Source organism: Canis aureus, chromosome 10 (assembly GCF_053574225.1).
Source record: "Canis aureus isolate CA01 chromosome 10, VMU_Caureus_v.1.0, whole genome shotgun sequence".
Classification (NCBI taxonomy): Eukaryota; Metazoa; Chordata; class Mammalia; order Carnivora; family Canidae; genus Canis; species Canis aureus.
The window spans coordinates 9,911,266-9,929,740 of record NC_135620.1 but is presented as its reverse complement, the minus strand read 5'-3'; the positions used below and the strand labels follow the sequence as shown (position 1 = coordinate 9,929,740).

General features: G+C 37.3%; 2 protein-coding genes across 6 annotated transcripts in view; one reads left to right on the top strand and one right to left on the bottom strand.

Annotated features, from left to right (window-relative positions):
- The window catches only part of LOC144321961 (uncharacterized), a 143,777-nt gene that overhangs the window by 76,777 nt on the left and 48,525 nt on the right, over window positions 1-18,475 (top strand). The gene's annotated exons all lie outside the window — the stretch shown is intronic.
- The window catches only part of HSD17B4 (hydroxysteroid 17-beta dehydrogenase 4), a 98,181-nt gene that overhangs the window by 57,360 nt on the left and 22,346 nt on the right, over window positions 1-18,475 (bottom strand). For all 4 annotated transcript variants that reach the window (XM_077911317.1, XM_077911318.1, XM_077911319.1 and 1 more), the window contains exons 9-11: window positions 5,182-5,273; window positions 2,132-2,156; window positions 390-518 (exon numbers count right to left, since the gene is read on the bottom strand). In XM_077911317.1, coding sequence (XP_077767443.1) covers window positions 390-518; window positions 2,132-2,156; window positions 5,182-5,273 — 246 coding nt within the window. The remainder of the gene's footprint in view (window positions 1-389; window positions 519-2,131; window positions 2,157-5,181; window positions 5,274-18,475) is intronic.

Genomic DNA, 18,475 nt, shown 5'->3' with positions numbered 1-18,475 from the left:
TCAGTACCAAGCTAGCACCAAATACAAAAGCAGCACAACCAAGACACAGTCTCTGCCTCCAAAGGAAGCAGTGAAGAATCACATACTTCTGAAACAAAAGCAGCTTTGATGAGATTGCCAAGTAGTCAGAGTTGAGCTGAGAGAGATCAGTATAACCTGAAATATCTGAGCGTGGATCCCCCACCTGGACGTCCACCAAAAACGTAGAATTACCAAAAAAAATGGAAAAACTGAAGGCGGCTCGACATACATATCTTAAATTTGAAGAGTTCTAACAGCTACCAGAGCAGAAAATGGGCTCTAGTTAAAACAAGATAATTCTGTAAGAGAGGAGTATGTTCTGCTATCTCTGGTTCCCCAGCCAGGAGTGAATGGACTCAGGACTCTACCTTGAATACTCTGCGGCTTGGTGGCATTGTCAAAGTCACAGATCTTCTTCCAGTTGGCCTTCACTGCCTCCGGAGTCACTGGCTGATTCTTCTGCCTCACAATGGCCCCAAGGGTCCGCTCCCAGCGTACTGGTCACAGAAACAAAACAAAGAAAAGGAGTACAGATTTTTAAGAGAAACACAGAAAGTCAAATTCATCTGCGCCCCTTGAATTTTTTTAACCTTAAGAGAAAGGGAACTTGGGGCAAAAAACAGATCCTCACAGCAAAAGGGTTTTGCTACAAGCCTTTAAATGGGTTTTTCTTCAAATAACAAACCCATTGGAATAATGTGAATTAAAATATATATATATTTAAAGCTGAAGGGAAAAACTTCTCCTCTGACTACCCCAGACAGTACCAAAGGTAGAATGTAACACTGAATCATAAAAATTTAAACTCTATATAATCACACAAAAAGACAGACTTCACGACCACAGATCACGTGAGTAATATACTTCAAGGTAACAGAATAGAACTTTGTTAAACAGCAAAGTGAGGACAGGTGATGATAACAGGTCAAAGGCTCCAGATACTCAAATTAATATATCACATGGCCCCAAATAATTCCCCTTCCCCTCCCTTTGCTCTTGGCTCCTTTTCCACAGGAAGCCAACTAGACTAGGGCATATGCACCAAAATCGTTACTGTTGTGTAAGTTCTCTGAGGAGAAACTTTTAATACTGTTTTCTTTTCAAAAAGCCCAAGGAATACAATAACCACTAGTAACCTTGTTTAATTAAACATAATGGGCAGACTTTGACAATATTAAATTGAAGATCCACTTCAAGGAATGACAGGAAAGCCTGCTCCTAGAGCTTTCCTATCGACAGAGTCCCAGAAAAAGTTTTCATTCCAACAACTGATTTTCTTTCTTAAATGGATATCCTAAGACACTTCTATTGAGTAATGCTTGAGTAGTGTACATTACTTTAATGACCAAAGAGAACAGTCATTTATGATCAAAATATTGATACCCTATGTTACAACAATATTCTCCAATAATGACAACCTTTTAAACAACTCAAGTAGTTTCGATACCAACACCCAACTGAAAACTTAATTTAGGATACTGGAATTTTCACAATTTTTTTTTTAATGTCATGAAGCAATTATTCAATTTGAAGCACAAAAGATTTGACAGATGGAGAGAGGATTGAAGCCACATGAGTTTCCTACTGGACAAAAGGGGAATAATTTCCAGACATCAGTTGCAATTTCTGTCTCAGCAAGTTGTCCACTGTGATTCCTCACTGCCACCTCCTGATGTCTCATGGCCCCAAGGAAGAAAAGAATCAAATGAGAGAAATGGAAAACCCTGCCTCTGTGTCATCTGACACAGAGTTCTTCCCATCTTCTCCAAAGAGCCCTCTCTCCCACTCAATTTCTCTGCAGAATGTGCAAAGCCAGAGATAGGGAGGCCAAACATCAACACTAAAACATAAGTGGAGAATAAGGGCTGCCAACAGGAAAAAGAAAAAAAAACAAAAACAAAACTCAGTGGTTTCTTGAAAATACCAAAAGCCTGCAGGACAGCTTCCCTGTTTTAGAATACCTGTCAGTATAACCATGTTTGAGTGTGACCATGCATGCAGAGGCTCCAATGGTAAAGCTTTGGGCAAGATCTTTACACAGCTGATTGGATGTGTGAGGTTAAAAAAACAGAAACAAGGTATGGCAAACCGAAAACTGAGAGAGACTTACGTTTTCCAATCCATCCTCCTCCAACCTACAAAAAAAGAGGGATAACAGTTACATCAACTAAAGTGAATCAGGAAAAGAATATTTTAAATTAGAAGAGCAGGCGTCTACCTTACTAAAAGTATCCAAAGGCTAGATCATAATGGATGAAAATAATACAGCTCTACAAGAGTCCACGGGCCTCCAGAACTTTGTGCTATTCGTTTTATCAGAGTGGAAATACAAAGTAGCACAAGGTAGTAGAAATGCATATGGTAAAGAAGCATGACTGACATCAAAAACTAAGGCTTCAAACTAATTCTTCTACTTATTAGTTGTGTGACCCTCATCAAATTATCTGAATTCCCTAAATCCAAGGCTCCTCTCATGTAAAATAATGATACTATTTTTCATGAGATAACCATAAAGGTTAAACAATATAAAAGTAAAATTGCCCAGCACAACACAGGCGTGAAATCACATCCCTCTAGAAAGACCTAGTGAATGGGCATCTGGGTGGCTTAGTCGGTTAAGTGTCAGCCTTCAGCTCATGTCATGATCCCAAGGTCCTGGGATCAAGCCCCATGTTGGACAACCTGCTCGGTGGGGAGCCAGCTTTTCCCTCTCTCTGCTCACTCACTCTCTCACTCTCTCTCTCAAATAAATAAAATCTTAAAAAAAAAGAAAGACCTAGCGAATGAAAAAATAAAAAGGAAAGAAAACTAAAAGTAGGATTTGACTTAATGAATTACATATGGTCATTTTAATATAACATTTTTATGGAGAGAAGGCAAATGGCCAAATATATTAACTGCTACAAAGAAAGATCCAGTTTTTCCTAGAGGTCATGCATGGGAATCCCAGAAGAAAATGTCTAATATATATATATTATATATATAGTTGCCAATCTTCCAGCACAACTACAGCATGCTGGAATTTACCATCAGAATTTCACATGAATAGGACAAAACTGTGTTCTCAGCACACAGAACACATCTTAGTGGCTCTAGGTCAAGGGTCTGGATATTTATCACCCTTTGGCTTGATATTAATATGCCTACAACATTTACAATAGACCTATCAGTCCTGATGCTGTCAGAGTAGATACAACAGCAGTGTTTTTGGTAATAAAGAGAGAGATCACATTTTACTCTATTTTGGGAGTAAAGCAACAAGCTGTAAGCTCCTCACAGGCATTAAACACAGGAGCTCCAGCTGAGCCAAAGCATCTCTACACCTAGATTACACTCTAGACAGCACTCTAGATAGCACTCAGAACTCTGCAAACAAAGAGGCAAAATTCATTTTCAAGATTTCAGTCAAGATATTATAGGTGTTTAATATATTTTCTGAATCATGCACACAAAATGCCCCTCACTAAAAATGTTCATGACGTAAGAAAAGGAAAACATATACATCTACAAGGTCATCTACAAAATGACCTTGTTGTCTCCAGAAGTCTGGCTGTGTGCATAAAACACACATCTAAAAAAAAAAAAAAAAAAAAAAAACACTATTTAACTAAGATGCGCATCTAATAAAAGCCTGGAAGGATACAGAAAAATACAAATAGTAGTTATCTCTAGATACGGGTAATGTTGATGATTTTTATTTTCTTCTCTACACTTTGCTATGTATTTAGTTTACTACAAAGGCATGTATGATTTTTGTCCACAGAATTAATAACAAACATAATTGTAAAACCTAAAAAGTTTTAAAAATTCCTTAATGATGTAAAAGATAGGGAGACCAAATTCTGAGATCTAGACAGCTTGATATTATTAAATTTGCAAAGTTCTTATAAGGTACTTTCCAACTCTAATATTCCACAATTCACATTTAGTGCTGTGATTAAGAAAGTGGAGGCACACATCTCTACTTAGACATGTGCAGACTGTTTTTTATTTTAACAGCTTTTTATTCAAATGCATCAGGTTAATACAGCAGTCACTTCAAACTAAGCCAGGTTATTTTGATACCAAAAAATATTTTTGGCTTTCACAGTATTCTTCGTCAACAGGTTAATTATTACCACAGAGAATCAAAGGTTGGGGGGCGGAGATCTAAAATATAACAGTTCTAGAAAAAAAAAGAGAGAGATCACACCCAAATGAGGAATCAAAGATGTATACATTGGCATAAAGAGATTTAAAAGGACTTTGTGCTGTGAAAAGTGGATCTCTTTGGATGTGTGCTTTTTATTTTTACAACAAACATTTAAAGCTCTGCAACAAGGAAAAATAGAAACATTTGTTTCTAAAGTTAAAGTAAATAATAGTTATGTCTGGATCTATCACACCGAGACTAAATTTCTGCAACAGTGACATAACAGTTCCAATTGAAAAGTGACTGTTACATACTAGATCCCATGCCAAGATTTTAAAAAGCTGACTGAGGGCACCTGGGTGGCTCAGTCAGCTAAGTGTCTGACTCTTGGTTTCAGCTCAGGTCATGATCTCTGGGTGATGGGATCGAACCCTGTGCCAGGTCCCACGCTCAGCATGGAGTCTGCTTTAGATTCTCTCCTCTCTCTCCCTGTCCCTCCTCTCGTTTGAGTTCTCTCTCTCTCAGATGAATAAATAAATCTTTTTTAAAAATGAAAATATGATTTCTAGTTGTCACCACAAAAGCTGAAGAAAACCGATGTTCAGAAACATTAATTTGTATGATATTCCAGCAAGCCAGCAATTATCAAAACAAAAATCCAAAACCCAATCTTGCTGACTCTAAACCCTAAGTTCCATCCTTTTACTTTCACATTCAGGTTCCCAAACCAAATAAAACTTTCTCCATTTGACTAAACACATCAAACCAGTCACATTTTCATTTGGTAAGAATATTAAAAATGAAGAAGTAAGGAAAAACAGAATTTATGAAGTTGCTGTTACTTCTAAAAAGGGCATTTGTCAACATTTGCTCCTTAGTTAACCATGATATTAAAAATTACACAATTGATAGCAACTCATGCAGTTCTTTGCAAGTGTGAGCAACTGGAAAATATTAATGTTTAGACCATTGTTTATATATAATTACACAAATATTGCTTTGAGAGAAAGCAGGAAGGGGGAGATTACCTCAAACAAGCTACCATTTTCCTCACAGCTCTCGTGGCAAAGCCAAAGGACCAGGGGGGCCACGTAATCTGGCTTCAGAGCTTTCAAGAGATCTGAAATAAAGACCAAAGAAAGGTATAAATAAGAATGTACACATATTTCATCATTGATTTTGCTTTCTGAAAATTCCTTACTTACAAATTATAGGTAACTCAGGGACTTTTTAAATAAGTAAAAACAAAATTAGATCTATATAATTAATCTAACACTCAAAGCTTTTGGAATAACTATCACATCCCAATGGAGACATTCCAGAAGTTCCCTCAAGTTTCTAAATTTGAAGGCAACAGATATGCCTTTCCAAGAATGGTAACACACTATTCAGGGGAAGACAAGTTAGAGTTGCCCTGGCAATAACTGGCGAGCAAAACTCTTTCTAATATGAAGAACTGAAGTGACATTCATTCCCAAAACTATTTTGCTGTTTACCAAAGGTAGCAAAGACAAATCCTCTCTAAAGAAAACACTACCATTTCATAATGCAGAATCAACATAGATTAAGATGAGACAAAAGGCTCATGATTAAAAATCACCAAGAATAAATGAAGGAAAACCACGAGTGAAAATCAAAAGAAACAAACAGATTTAAACTACAGTGAGACAGAGATATTGGCATTTAAAATATAACATATAAGAAAGCTAATGACACATTCAAAAAATAAAGAATATAATCACAATGCTAAGCAAACCACAAAGAAACTATCAAGAGTAAATAGGGAGAGCAGATCTGAAAGTGGGGGAAAGGAAGACCTACTGAAAGGAAAAAAAAATTTAAATATGTTACATAGTAATAAATCAGACACACATAAAGAGTGAATTAATGAAATATTCAAAACAATTTAAGAAACAAGAACAGAGAAATATTAAAGAGAAGGTAAGAGAAATTTAAGAGAAGTTAAGAAAAAAGAAAAGGGACAGAATTAGGTCTACCATACATCTAACTGACATATAGAAAGAAGAGAGCAGAAGAATAATGCCTCGAAAGATGAAGCCAAAATTTTTCTGGAACTTATAAAATTAAAAAATATAAACCATGAATCAACAGATCAAGAAATCAATGTAATAAGCTGAATATGCTAGACACATAAAAAGAAATGCATGCCCAGATATATCAATGAAAGAATAGAACACAGAAGAGGAAAACATGATCTTAAAAGCACCAGAGAGAAGAGTAAACCTCTATTAAAAAAACAATGATTCAACAACAAAGAATCAGAAGCAAGTGGAACAGATTCATCAAAAATGTTGGGAGAAAATAACAATCAGTCTAGAATTGTAGTCCCAGAAAAATGGTCTTTCAAGAAGGAAAATGAAATAAATACGTATATGATTAAAAAAAAAAGTGAGAGAATATATAAAAAACAGAGACTAAAGGAACTTCTAAAGGGCATATTCTAAGGAGGTGAAAAATAACCCAAAGGAGATGGTAAAAGATATAAAAAATGATAAACATATGTAAGTCTAAAAAATATTTTCCATATAAAATAATAACAAGGTAGGGGTGCCTGGGTGGCTCAATGGGTTAAGTGTCTGCCTTCAGCTCAGGCCATAATCTCAGGGTCCTGGGATGCAGCCCCACATCAGGATCCCTGCTCAGCGGGGAGTCTGCTTCTCCCTTTTCCTCTTGCCCCTTTCCTCACATGTGCCTGCTCTTTCTGTCTTTCTCAAATATATAAAGCCTTTAAGAATAATGACTATGATAATATCTAATTTAAGAGTTTAAAAAAGAAAACTACAATAACAGAAAGTAATAACACACGAGTCAGAAAGTGGATGACTAGGTTTAAAGTGTTCTTGAATCCTTACACCGTTCAAAATAGGAGTCAACACATCATTTAAGGTACCATCAAAAGAAAAGAAATAAGCATTCAGTAACCTGTTGGACATCAGCCTTAGCAATAACTTTATGGATATATCTCTTTAGGCAAGGGAAATAAATGCAAAAATAAACTACTAGAACTACACCAAAATAAAATGCTTTTGTACAACAAAGGAAACCATGAACAAAACAAAAAGGCAGTCTACTAAATCAGAGAAGATATTTGCAAATGACATATCCAATAAGGGGTTAGTATCCAAAAATATATAAAGAACTTACACAACCCAACACACACACACACACACACACACATAAACCCAAATAATCAGATTAAAAATGGGCAGAGGACCTGAAGACATTTTTCCAAGGAAGACATACAGACAGACGCCCAATAGACACATAAAAAGATGCTCGACATCACTAATTATCAGGGAAATGCAAATCAAAACACAATGAGCTTTTACCTCAGGTCAGTCAGAAATGACTAGTATCAAAATGTCAAAAAATAACAAATAATGGGGAGGATGTGGAGAAAAAGAAATCCTCATGCACTGCTGATGGGAATGTAAACTGGTGCGGTCCCTGTGGAAAACAGTAAGGAGGTTTCTCAAAAAAAATTAAAAATAGAAATGCTATATGATCCAGTAATTCCACTACTGGGTATCTATCCAAAGGAAAAAAAAAAAAAAAAAACAAACCAGTAATTTAAAAAGATATATGTACCTCTATGTTTATTGCAGCTTTATTTACAATAGTCCAGATATGGAAACTACCCAAATGTCCATCAATAAATGAATGGTTAAAAAATAAAAAATAAAAAAAAATAAATGAATGGTTAAAGAATATGCAGTATATATCTACAATGGAATATTACTTAACCACAAAAAAGAATGAAGTCCTGCCATTTGTAACAACATCAAGAGACCCAGAATATAGTAAGCTAAGTGAAGTTAAGTCAGAGACAAATTACCGTATGATTTCATTCAGTGGAATCTAAAAACCCAACCAAATCACCAAAAACAAACAGAAACAAACTCATAAATATCAGAGGACAAACCAGTCATTGCCATAGGGGAGGACTACAGGGAGATAGGCAAAATAGTGAAGAGGATAAAGATACAAACCTCTAGTTATAAAATAAATAAGCCACGGAGAAGAAATGTAGACCACAGGGGGTATCGTCAATAATATATTATATCATGAGGATCAAAAACAAACCGAACTATAAAGTATTTACCCATGTATTTATTACTTTAAAAAAAAAAAAGGATAAGGGAAAGAAAACCAAACATTTTCTTTAAGTGTTACCCCTTGGGGGAGTCAAAGGACGTCGGATGAACAGGTAACAAAAGACAGATGCAAGTTATTTGTAATGCTCTAGTTTAAGGGTGACAGCTAGTCTTCAAGATGGACCCAGTGATCTCCACCTACTCTCATTCACCCCTTTTTTGTGGTCCCCTCCCACAGTGTACCACAGACCAGTGTACCACAATTGGTCTGTGTGACCAGTAGGATACAAGTGATAGTATCTCACTTATAAAAGTTAAGTTATGGAAGATATGTATCTTCTGTTTTGGCAGCTGTTTCTCTTGTTTTCCAATTATTAGCTCTGGGGGAAGCCAGCTGCCATATTAAGAGCAGTCCTATGGAGGGGCCAGCAAGTTGAGAACTGAAGCCTCCAGAAAACAGCTAGGAAAGAAAGAAGGCATCTTATTAACAGTCATCCACATGCTTGGAAATGGATGCTCCAATCCAGCCAAGCTTTCATATTACTGAAGTCTCAGCAAACATCTTCATTAAAACCTCACTAGACACTAGAGACCCACAACTTCCCAGCTAAGTCATTCTAGATTCCTGACCCCAGAAACTATGTGAGATAATAATTGTTTATTGTCTTAATCCACGAAGTTTTTGAATAATTTATTATATAACAATAAATAACTAACACAACTTAGAAAGGTATTCATGGGTATTAACTTATGATTGTTTTATTTCATGTAAAAAACGTAAGCTATATACATTACTTTTGATTTATCAAACATATTTCAAAGGGGGGAAGTGAAATTGCAAATGTCTCCACACATTAACTAAAATTCAAACTCTATCAAATAATTATTATGATAACCTGTGAGTAGGTATTTAAGAGGAAGCAAAGAAAAACTCTGGGGCAAAATAAATTTTCAGCTTTCCTAAACTATAAAAGAGTAATAAAAACAAAAATAATAGCAAAAATTTACTATCTGAAGGATCTTTTTAAAATGATCTACAACAACTTGGGGACGCGTGGATGGCAGCAGCTGGGCATCTGCCTTTGGCTCAGGGCGTGATCCTGGGATCCGGAATCAAGTCCAACATCAGGCTCCCGGCGAGGAGCCTGATTCTTCCTCTGCTTGTGTCTCTGCCTCTCCCTATGTCTCTCATGAGTAAATAAATAAACCTTTTAGGGATACCTGGGTGGCGCAGCGGTTTAGCGCCTGCCTTTGGCCCAGGGCGTGATCCTGGAGACCCGGGATCGAATCCCACGTCAGGCTCCCGGTGCATGGAGCCTGCTTCTCCCTCTGCCTATGTCTCTGCCTCTCTCTCTCTCTCTCTCTGTGTATGACTATCATAAATAAATTAAAAAATAATAATAAAATAAATAAATAAATCTTTTAAAAAAAGAAAAATTATCTACAACTCTCTTACTTTACAGAAGACAAAACAGGTCCAGAAAGATTAAGTTAGATGTCTAAAGTAGATCTTATTTTCTAAACTTCTTTTACTAGAATATGGTGGCCATATAAAATACTACACTAATCATTTACCTGAGACTTCTACATTCTCCAAAAACAAAAAACAAATTTTGTTTTTCTTGAAAACTTAGTGCTTCCCAAAGTGTATAGCCAATGGCAAAAAAAAAAAAAAAAAAAAAAAAAAGACTAAGACTTGCAGCAGATATCTAGCAAACGAATGATGAACACAAAATTCTAAATAGTGTTTATCTCTTGGGATGAAGCAGAGGGGTAGAAAAGAAGATACAAAGTTAGATTGTCAAGTTATCGGTAATGCTGCAATTCCAGGGTTGAGTAGCAAGTTCATGACTATTATATTTTTAAACTTTTCTTCTTCCAGTAATACTAGGAAGTGTTAAACAGTAACACTGTTTTGCATATATGCAGTATTCTACTTAAAAGGAAAAAAGATGAATTGTAACTGTCCTTCGTATAGTTTGATTTCTTGAAAAAGAGCTACCATGATATGAATAGGAAAATATAAAGAGTTTTTAAAATAAAGGACTTTTAAAAAATGGCCTTGTTGACAAGGAAAAGGGAAGAAAAAAAAACAAACTGACATCTCTGGTCCAGTTATTCTACATTAAAGCAAATTGATCAGGCACAGCTTCTTTTTTTTTTTTTTTTAAGATTTTTTTTTTAATTTATTTGTTCATAGACACACAGAGAGAGAGGCAGAGACACAGACGGAGGGAGAAGCAGGCTCCATGCAGGGAGCCCGATATGGGACTCGATCCGGGTCTCCAGGATCACACCCTAGGCTGTAGGCGGCGCCAAACCGCTGCGCCACCGGAGCCGCCCTCAGGCACAGCTTCTAACAAAGGATAGCAAATATATACTTGGTATCACAAATCCCAAGTTCTAAGATGAATGTTAACGCAGATGTGAAAAGTAAAGGTTACTACAAACAAGTATTTGTTCCATGAAAAACCTAATTTTAAAATAATTTCACTCATCAACTGTATTGAACCATTTCAGAGAAACAACTTTTAAAATATTATTAAGATTTTCCTTTTAGGAATGTAAAAAAACAGAAGTATTAAAAACCACATGGTTTTCCACTAGTCAAATATTCTGTGTATTATATAACCAAGTATAAGATTAGGATCTCAATCATACACTTAAATTTTATATTCTGAAAGAACAAAGTTGGAAGGCTCACAGTACCTGGCTTCAAGACTCACTATATAACTATAGTAATCAAAGCCACTGGTAAAAGGACAGGCACAGAGATCAATGGAACAGAACACATTATTCAGAAACAGACCCACACCTAGCAGTCAATTGATTTTTTCACAAATGGGCAAAGGCAACCCAAAGTAAGAATGAGTACTAGTCTATAGGGCAAATGAACTAGTTTCTTCAACAAATAAACTGCTTTTTTTAAAAGAACAAACTATTGTATTAAATAAAACAAGAGCTATGTGGACTTTATTTGGATCTCTGTGGAATTAGCCAACTCAAAAAAGGTATCTTTTATCTAATTAGTTATAATATTAATTTGGTATTAGGTGATATTAAAGAATTACTTTGCTTGATGTGATGATAGCATGGTGGTTATAATGTCCACACCCGCCTGAGATACGTTTCCAATAATGTATTAGGTAGAATATGAAGTCTACGATATACTTTGAAACATTACAGAATGTCAGGATCCCTGGGTGGCACAGCGGTTTGGCGCCTGCCTTTGGCCCGGGGCGCGATCCTGGAGACCCGGGATCGAATCCCACGTCGGGCTCCCGGTGCATGGAGCCTGCTTCTCCCTCTGCCTGTGTCTCTGCCCCTCTCTCTCTCTCTCTGTGACTATCATAAATAAATAAATAAAAATTAAAAAAAAAAAGAAAGAAACATTACAGAATGAAAAGGAAGACAGCAACCAAAAAAAAAAAAATCATTCTGAAATATACCCAGAGCATTCTACTTTCCTTAACAAAGAGCTGCCCTCACAGTAGACCACCAGAGCCTTATGTGACCTGGGGAAAGGGCAATTATACAACTGGAACCTCTGTAGCCTTCCTGCCTCAACTGAGGGGAAAGGGAAGAAACAGCTAAGAAAATCTTCTGAAAGCCACAACCCAGGACTCTAACTCACTAAACAAAATGGAGATTTCATCATAAGATTACACACCATTTTCCCTCCCTGTAACTTACAGCCACGTCAACAAGGCTACAGTACAGTAACAATGGATTATAACTGAGGGCTCCCAGGATATACCCTCCAGTTAACAAGGACTTTTTAGGGAGACCCAAAAGCAACAGAGGACACAGAAACAAGGCTACAGAGGGAAAAAAGCCTCTAACACAGTTAGCTACAGCAGACAATAACCACAGCCTAACTCCTCACAAGATAAACTTAAAACTTCATACTAAAGGCCTGTTTACTGTGCCCTCTATTACCCCAATACATCATGTTCAGCTTTCAACAAAAATTTCAAGGCATGCTAATAGGGAAGAAAAGCACAGGTGGAAGAGACAAGCCAAGCATCAGAACCAGACTCAAATGTAATAGAGATTTTGGAATTAGAAGAATGGGAATTTGAAATATAAATCATATGCTAAGGGCTGTAATGGAAAAAGTCAGTAACATGCAGTAACAGATAGCCACTGTATGTAAAAGATGGGAACTCTAAGAAAAACTCAAAAGTAAATGCTACAAAATAAAACAGTGTAATAGAAATGAAAAGTCTATGAGCTTAAACGTATGTCAATAGAAACTTCCCAAACTAAAATGCAAAAATAAGTTACTTATGCATGCATTTATGCATTTACGCATTTATGTATTTATATATTTAAGAGACAAAGTATGCACTCAAGCCATGGAGGAGGAGTGGAGGGAGAGAGTGAGAAAGAATTTTAAGCAGAATCCATGCCCAGCACAGAACCCAATGTGAGGCTCGATCTAAGAATCCTGAGATCATTACCTGAGCTGGAATCAAGAGATAGATGCTTACCTAAATGAGCCAAAAATAATTTTGAAAGGGGAACAGATATCCAAGAACTGTGGGATAATTACAAAAGATATAACATGCACATAAAGGGAATACAAGAAGGAGAATAAAGAGAGAAACAGAAAAAATATTTGAAGTAGTAATGGCTGAATGTTTTCCAAAATTAGTGAAATACACCAAACTACAAATCCAAAAGTTCACAGACAATCTAGCAGTTTACTGCCAAAAATCACCACCTAAGTATACTATATTCCAACTTCAGAAAAACAAGTGTACGAAAATCTTGGGAGAGGAAAAAAATGCCTTGCCTATAAGTAAAGGGAGAGAATTATGTCAGACTTCTCTTCAGAAACCATGTAAGAAGCAAGACTCCGGAGGGCAGACTGAAATATTTACATATTGAAAGAAACAAACTACCAATCCAGGATCCTGTGTCAGTGAAATCATTCTCCAAAAAGGGAAAGAGATTAAGGGAAGAAAAAGATAAAATATAGGCTGGGAAAAAAAAATTTACAAAACACATATCTGATAAGGAACTTATTTCCAAGATACGCAAAGAATGCTAAAAACTCAACAGTAAGGGATCCCTGGGTGGCACAGTGGTTTGGCGCCTGCCTTTGGCCCAGGGCGCGATCCTGGAGACCCGGGATCGAATCCCACGTCGGGCTCCCGGTGCATGGAGCCTGCTTCTCCCTCTGCCTGTGTCTCTGCCTCTCTCTCCCTCTCTCTGTGTGACTATCATAAATAAATAAAAATTAAAAAAAAAAAAAACTCAACAGTAAGACAAAACACTCAATTTAAAAATGAGTGAAAGATGTGAACAGACACATCACCAGAGAAGATAGATAAATTGCAAAGAAGCATAGGAAAAATGCACAACATTATGTCATTAGGGAACTGCAAATTAAAACATGAGACACTACTACAGACCTTCAGAAAGACTACTACTACACACCTTTAAAAGACTTATAGCAAGAAATGCCTGCAAAGATGTGGAGCAATAAGAACACTCCCTCATTACTAGTGGGAATGCAACATGATATAGCCCTTTTTGGAAGACAGTCTGGAAATTTCTTACAAAGCTAAGTAGTCCTAGACTTAATATACAAATCCAGCAACCATGCCCCTTGGTATTTAATCCAATACCAGTTGAAAATTTAGGTTCACACAAAAACCTGCACTTGAATGTTTATAGCCACTTTATTCATAATTGCCAAAAGCTGGAAACAACTACAATGTTTCTCATTCAGTGAATAAATAAATTGTGGTCCCTCCATACCAGGGAATATTATACAATGATAAAAAGAAATGAACCTCAGCCCTGGCTGACATTCAGGAAGAAGAGGAGAGGATGAAGAGGTGAAACATGGTCAGCTGCAAGTCCAAGATGGCAGCAGTGGAGGAGTAGGAGACCTTAGTTTCATCTGGTCTCAGGAATTCAGCTAGATAGCTATTAAAGCATTCTTAACACCTGTGAACTCAACCATAGAACTAAGAAAATAATAGCTGCAAGTCTACAATAGAAAAGCGACCATCTTCTGCAAGATAGGTACAGAGAAGTGAATCCGAGGAAAACTACAGTAAGATAGACTTGGCGGGGGAGGGAGCCCCTGGAAGCCGGCTACTGTAAAGTGACATAGCAGTGGAGCACAAAATGAGAACTTTTCGAAGTGTGCTCCAGTGAGGGATGTTCCTGCCTGAAAGGTGCTCAGGCAGCAAAAGTGGGGTGGAATCCTCAGTGGGACAGCATGGTCTCAGGATCCCCGGGGTCACAGGAAGACTAGGGGTGCCTGAGGATGGCAGAGTTCCCAGGCATCGGATCACGGAAGCCAGCTGTAATCAACAAACCCAGGAGGGGGCTCTCAGCTCAGGGTTGCCATAATCCAGGAACCAGGGCACAGTTGGCATGACCACTCTCCAAGCAGAGGCCCAGCAAGCAGCAGAACTGGTGAGAACCCCCTTCCTCTCCCAGGAGAAGTGGCATTCGTGCAAACCAAAGAGGTCTGCAGGATCTGGGGACTCGATAGGAGGTTATGTCCTGAGATAGAAGTGTTCTCTGGCTGGGGGAGCACAGAGTGTGGATGGAGATAAGGGAGGCAGTAGTGACGGACTGCTTTTCCCTGAGGGCGCAGAGAAGTGGGGATCCGAGTTTTGAGCTCCAGGGCTGGAGATTGGGAGCCCACCACTTTCACTCTCATCCTCTAAACAGGCATGGGAAGCCTTCAGGGAACAAAAGAAACCTAAAGCAATCCAGAGCAGATTACTTAGGATGGCCACCTTGGCAAGGTACAATTCCCCCGGGGGGCAAAGACACTTGAGAATCCAGGCAACAGGTCCCTCTGCCAGAAAATCAGCAAGGACATCCAGCCAAGACCAAGTTTACCAATAGTAGAGAACTACAGAACTCCAGCACTAGGGGAAATAGTATATAGAATTCAATGGTTTGGGGGTTTTTTTGTTGTTGTTGTTTTTTTTTTTGATTCTTCAGTCTTTCCATTTTAATTTTTTTCTTTCCTTTTTTTACAAATTTATTTTATTGGCTCTTTTTGTTAATATTTAATTTTCATTTTTAGTTCTTCTATCCTTTCATTGTATTTACCTTTTTTTTTTTTTTTAACATATAGAAGTTTTCTTTTTGTTACAATTTTGGGATCTAGTTTTCTAATAAATGAACCAAAATACACACAGAACCCAATGTATTGCTCTATTCTGTTCACCTGTCTAATCGATTATCTTCTCTTTTTTTAATATTTTTTTCTTTCCTTTTTTTTCGGTTTTGGGTCTCTTCTGATTTGTTTATAGTATATATTTCTCTGGGGTTGTTGTTCCCATTTTAGTATTTTGTTCTCTCATTCATCTATTCTTCTCTGGATGGAATGACAAGATGAAAAAATACACTTTAAAAAAGAGAACAAGAGGCAGTAGTGACTGTCAAGGACCTAATCAGTATGGACATAAATAAGATGTTGTAACTAAAATTCAGAATGACAATTATAAAGATACTAGCAGGGCTTGAAAAAAGCACAGAAGAGACTAGAGAATCCCTTTCTGGAAAAATAAAAAAAACTAATGTCTAATCAAGTCGAAATCAAAAAGGCTATTAATAAGATGTAATAAAAAACGGAGGCTCTAACTTCTAGGAGAAATGACACAGAAGAGAGAATTCGTGACCTAGAAGACAAAATGATGGAGAATAAAGAACCTGAGAAAAAGACAGATAAACAACGATTGGATCATGAGGGGAAAATTTGAGAGATAAGTGATACCATAACACAAAACAATATTAGAATAACTGGGATCCCAGAGAAAGAGAAAAGGGGGGGCAGAATATATATTGAGGGAATTATATCAGAGACCTTCCCTAATCTGAGGAAGCAAACAGGCATCCAAGTCCAGGAGGCACAGAGGACCCCCCTGGAAATCTGTAAAAATAGATCAACACGCCAACATGCAACAGTGAAACTTGCAAATCTCAGAGACAAAGAGAAAAATCCTGAGAGCAACTCATGACAAGAGATCCACAACCCAAGAAGGTTGAAACATCAGAGAGGCAGCAGACCTATCCAAAGAGACCTGGCAGGGCAGGAAGGACTGGCATGATATATTCAGGGTGCTAAATGAGAAAAACATGCAGCCAAGAATACTTTATACAGCTAGGACCTCATTCAAAATAGAAGGAGAGATAAAAAGCTTCCAGGACAAACAGAAACTAAAAGTATTTGTGATCACCAAACTAGCTCTACAAGAAATATTATACAGGATCCTTCAAGCAAAGAGAGAGTCCAAAAGTAACACAGATCAGAAAGGAACAGAGACAATATACAGAAATAGGGCTGTACAAGTAATAAATGGCACTAAATTCCTAACTTTCAATAGTTACTCTGAATGTAAATGGGCTAAATATCCCAATCAAAAGACACAGAGTATCAGAATGGATAAAAAAGCAAGAATCATCTATATGCAGTGGGCAAGAAATTCATTTTAGACACAAAGACACATCCAGTTTTAAAGGGGTTGAGCAGCCCGAGTGGCTCAGCAGTTTAGCACCGCCTTCAGTCCAAGGTGTTACCCTGGAGTCCCGAGATCGGGTCCCATGTTGGGCTCCGTGTGTGATGCCTGCTTCTTCTCCCTCTGCCTGTGTCTGTGCCTGCCTCTCTCTCTCTCTCTCTCTATCTCATGAATAAATAAATAAAATCTTAAAAAAAAAAATCAACTGAGGGGTAGAAAACCATTTATCATGCTAATGGACATCAAAAGACAGCTCAGGTGGCAACCCATATATTAGACAAATTAAATTTTAAACCAAAGATTGTAGTAAGAGATGAGGAAGGATACTATATCATAATTAAAGGGTCCATCCACAAGAAGATCTAACAATTATACAAATATCTATACCCCTAACTTGGAAGCAGCCAATTATATAAACAAAGTAATAACAAAATTAAAGAAACACATACATCCATAATACAATAATAGTAGAGGGCTTTAATACCCCACTCACTGCAATGGACGGATCATATAAGCAGATCAACAAGGAAACAAGGGCTTTGAATGACACACTGGACCAGATGGACTTCACAGATAACATTCAGAGCATTCCATACTAAACCAACAGAATACACATTCTTCTCAAGTGCACATGAAACATTCTCCGGAATAGATCACATACTGGGTCACAAACCAGGTCTCAACAGTACCAAAAAACTGGTATCATTCCCTGCATATTTTCAGACCACAATGCTTTGAAACTGAAACTCAATCACAAGAGGTAATTTGAAAAGAACTCAAATACATGCAGGCTAAAGAGCATCCTACTATCCTACTTAAGAGTCAAGGAAATTAAAGAATTTCAAATTCATGGAAATAAATGAAAATGAAAGCACAACTATTCAAAACCTCTGGGATGCAGCAAAGGCAGTCCTAAGAGGGAAGTATATAAACCTTTCTCAAGAAATGAGAAAGGTCTCAAACAAGGTCTCCTTATACCTGAAGGAGCTGGAGAAAAAACAGCAAATAAAGCCTAAATCCAGCAGAAGAAAAGAAATAATAAAGAATAGAGCAGAAATCAAAGAAATAGACCCAAAAAAAACCAGTAGAACAGATTAACAAAACTAAGGACTGGTTCTTTGAAAGAATTAATAAGGGGATCCTGGGTGGCTTAGGGTTTAGCGCCTGCCTTTGGCCCAGGGCATGATCCTGGAGCCCTGGGATCGAGTCCTGCAACAGGCTCCCTGCATGGAGCCTGCTTCTCCCTCTGCCTGTGTCTCTGCCTCTCTCCTCTCTCTTTCTCTGTGTCTCATAAAATCTTTAAAAAAAAAAAAAAGAATTAATAAGATTGATAAACCCCTGGCCAGACTTATCAAAAAGAAAAAGAAAGGACCCAAGTAAATATAATCATGTATGAAAGAGGAAAGATCACAATCAATACAGAAGAAATACACACAATTTTAAGAGCATATTATGGGCAACTATATGCCAACAAATTAGGCAATCTGGAAAAAATGGATGCATTCCTAGAGACGTATAAACTACCAAAACTGAAACAGGAAGAAATAGAAAACTTGAACAGACCTATATAATCAGCACAGAAACTGAAGCAGTCATCAAAAATTTCCCAACAAAAAACAGTACAGGGCCAGATGGCTTCCCAGGGGAATTCTACCAAACATTTAAAGAAGAATTACTACCTATTCTGAAGTTACTTCAAAGAAATCGGA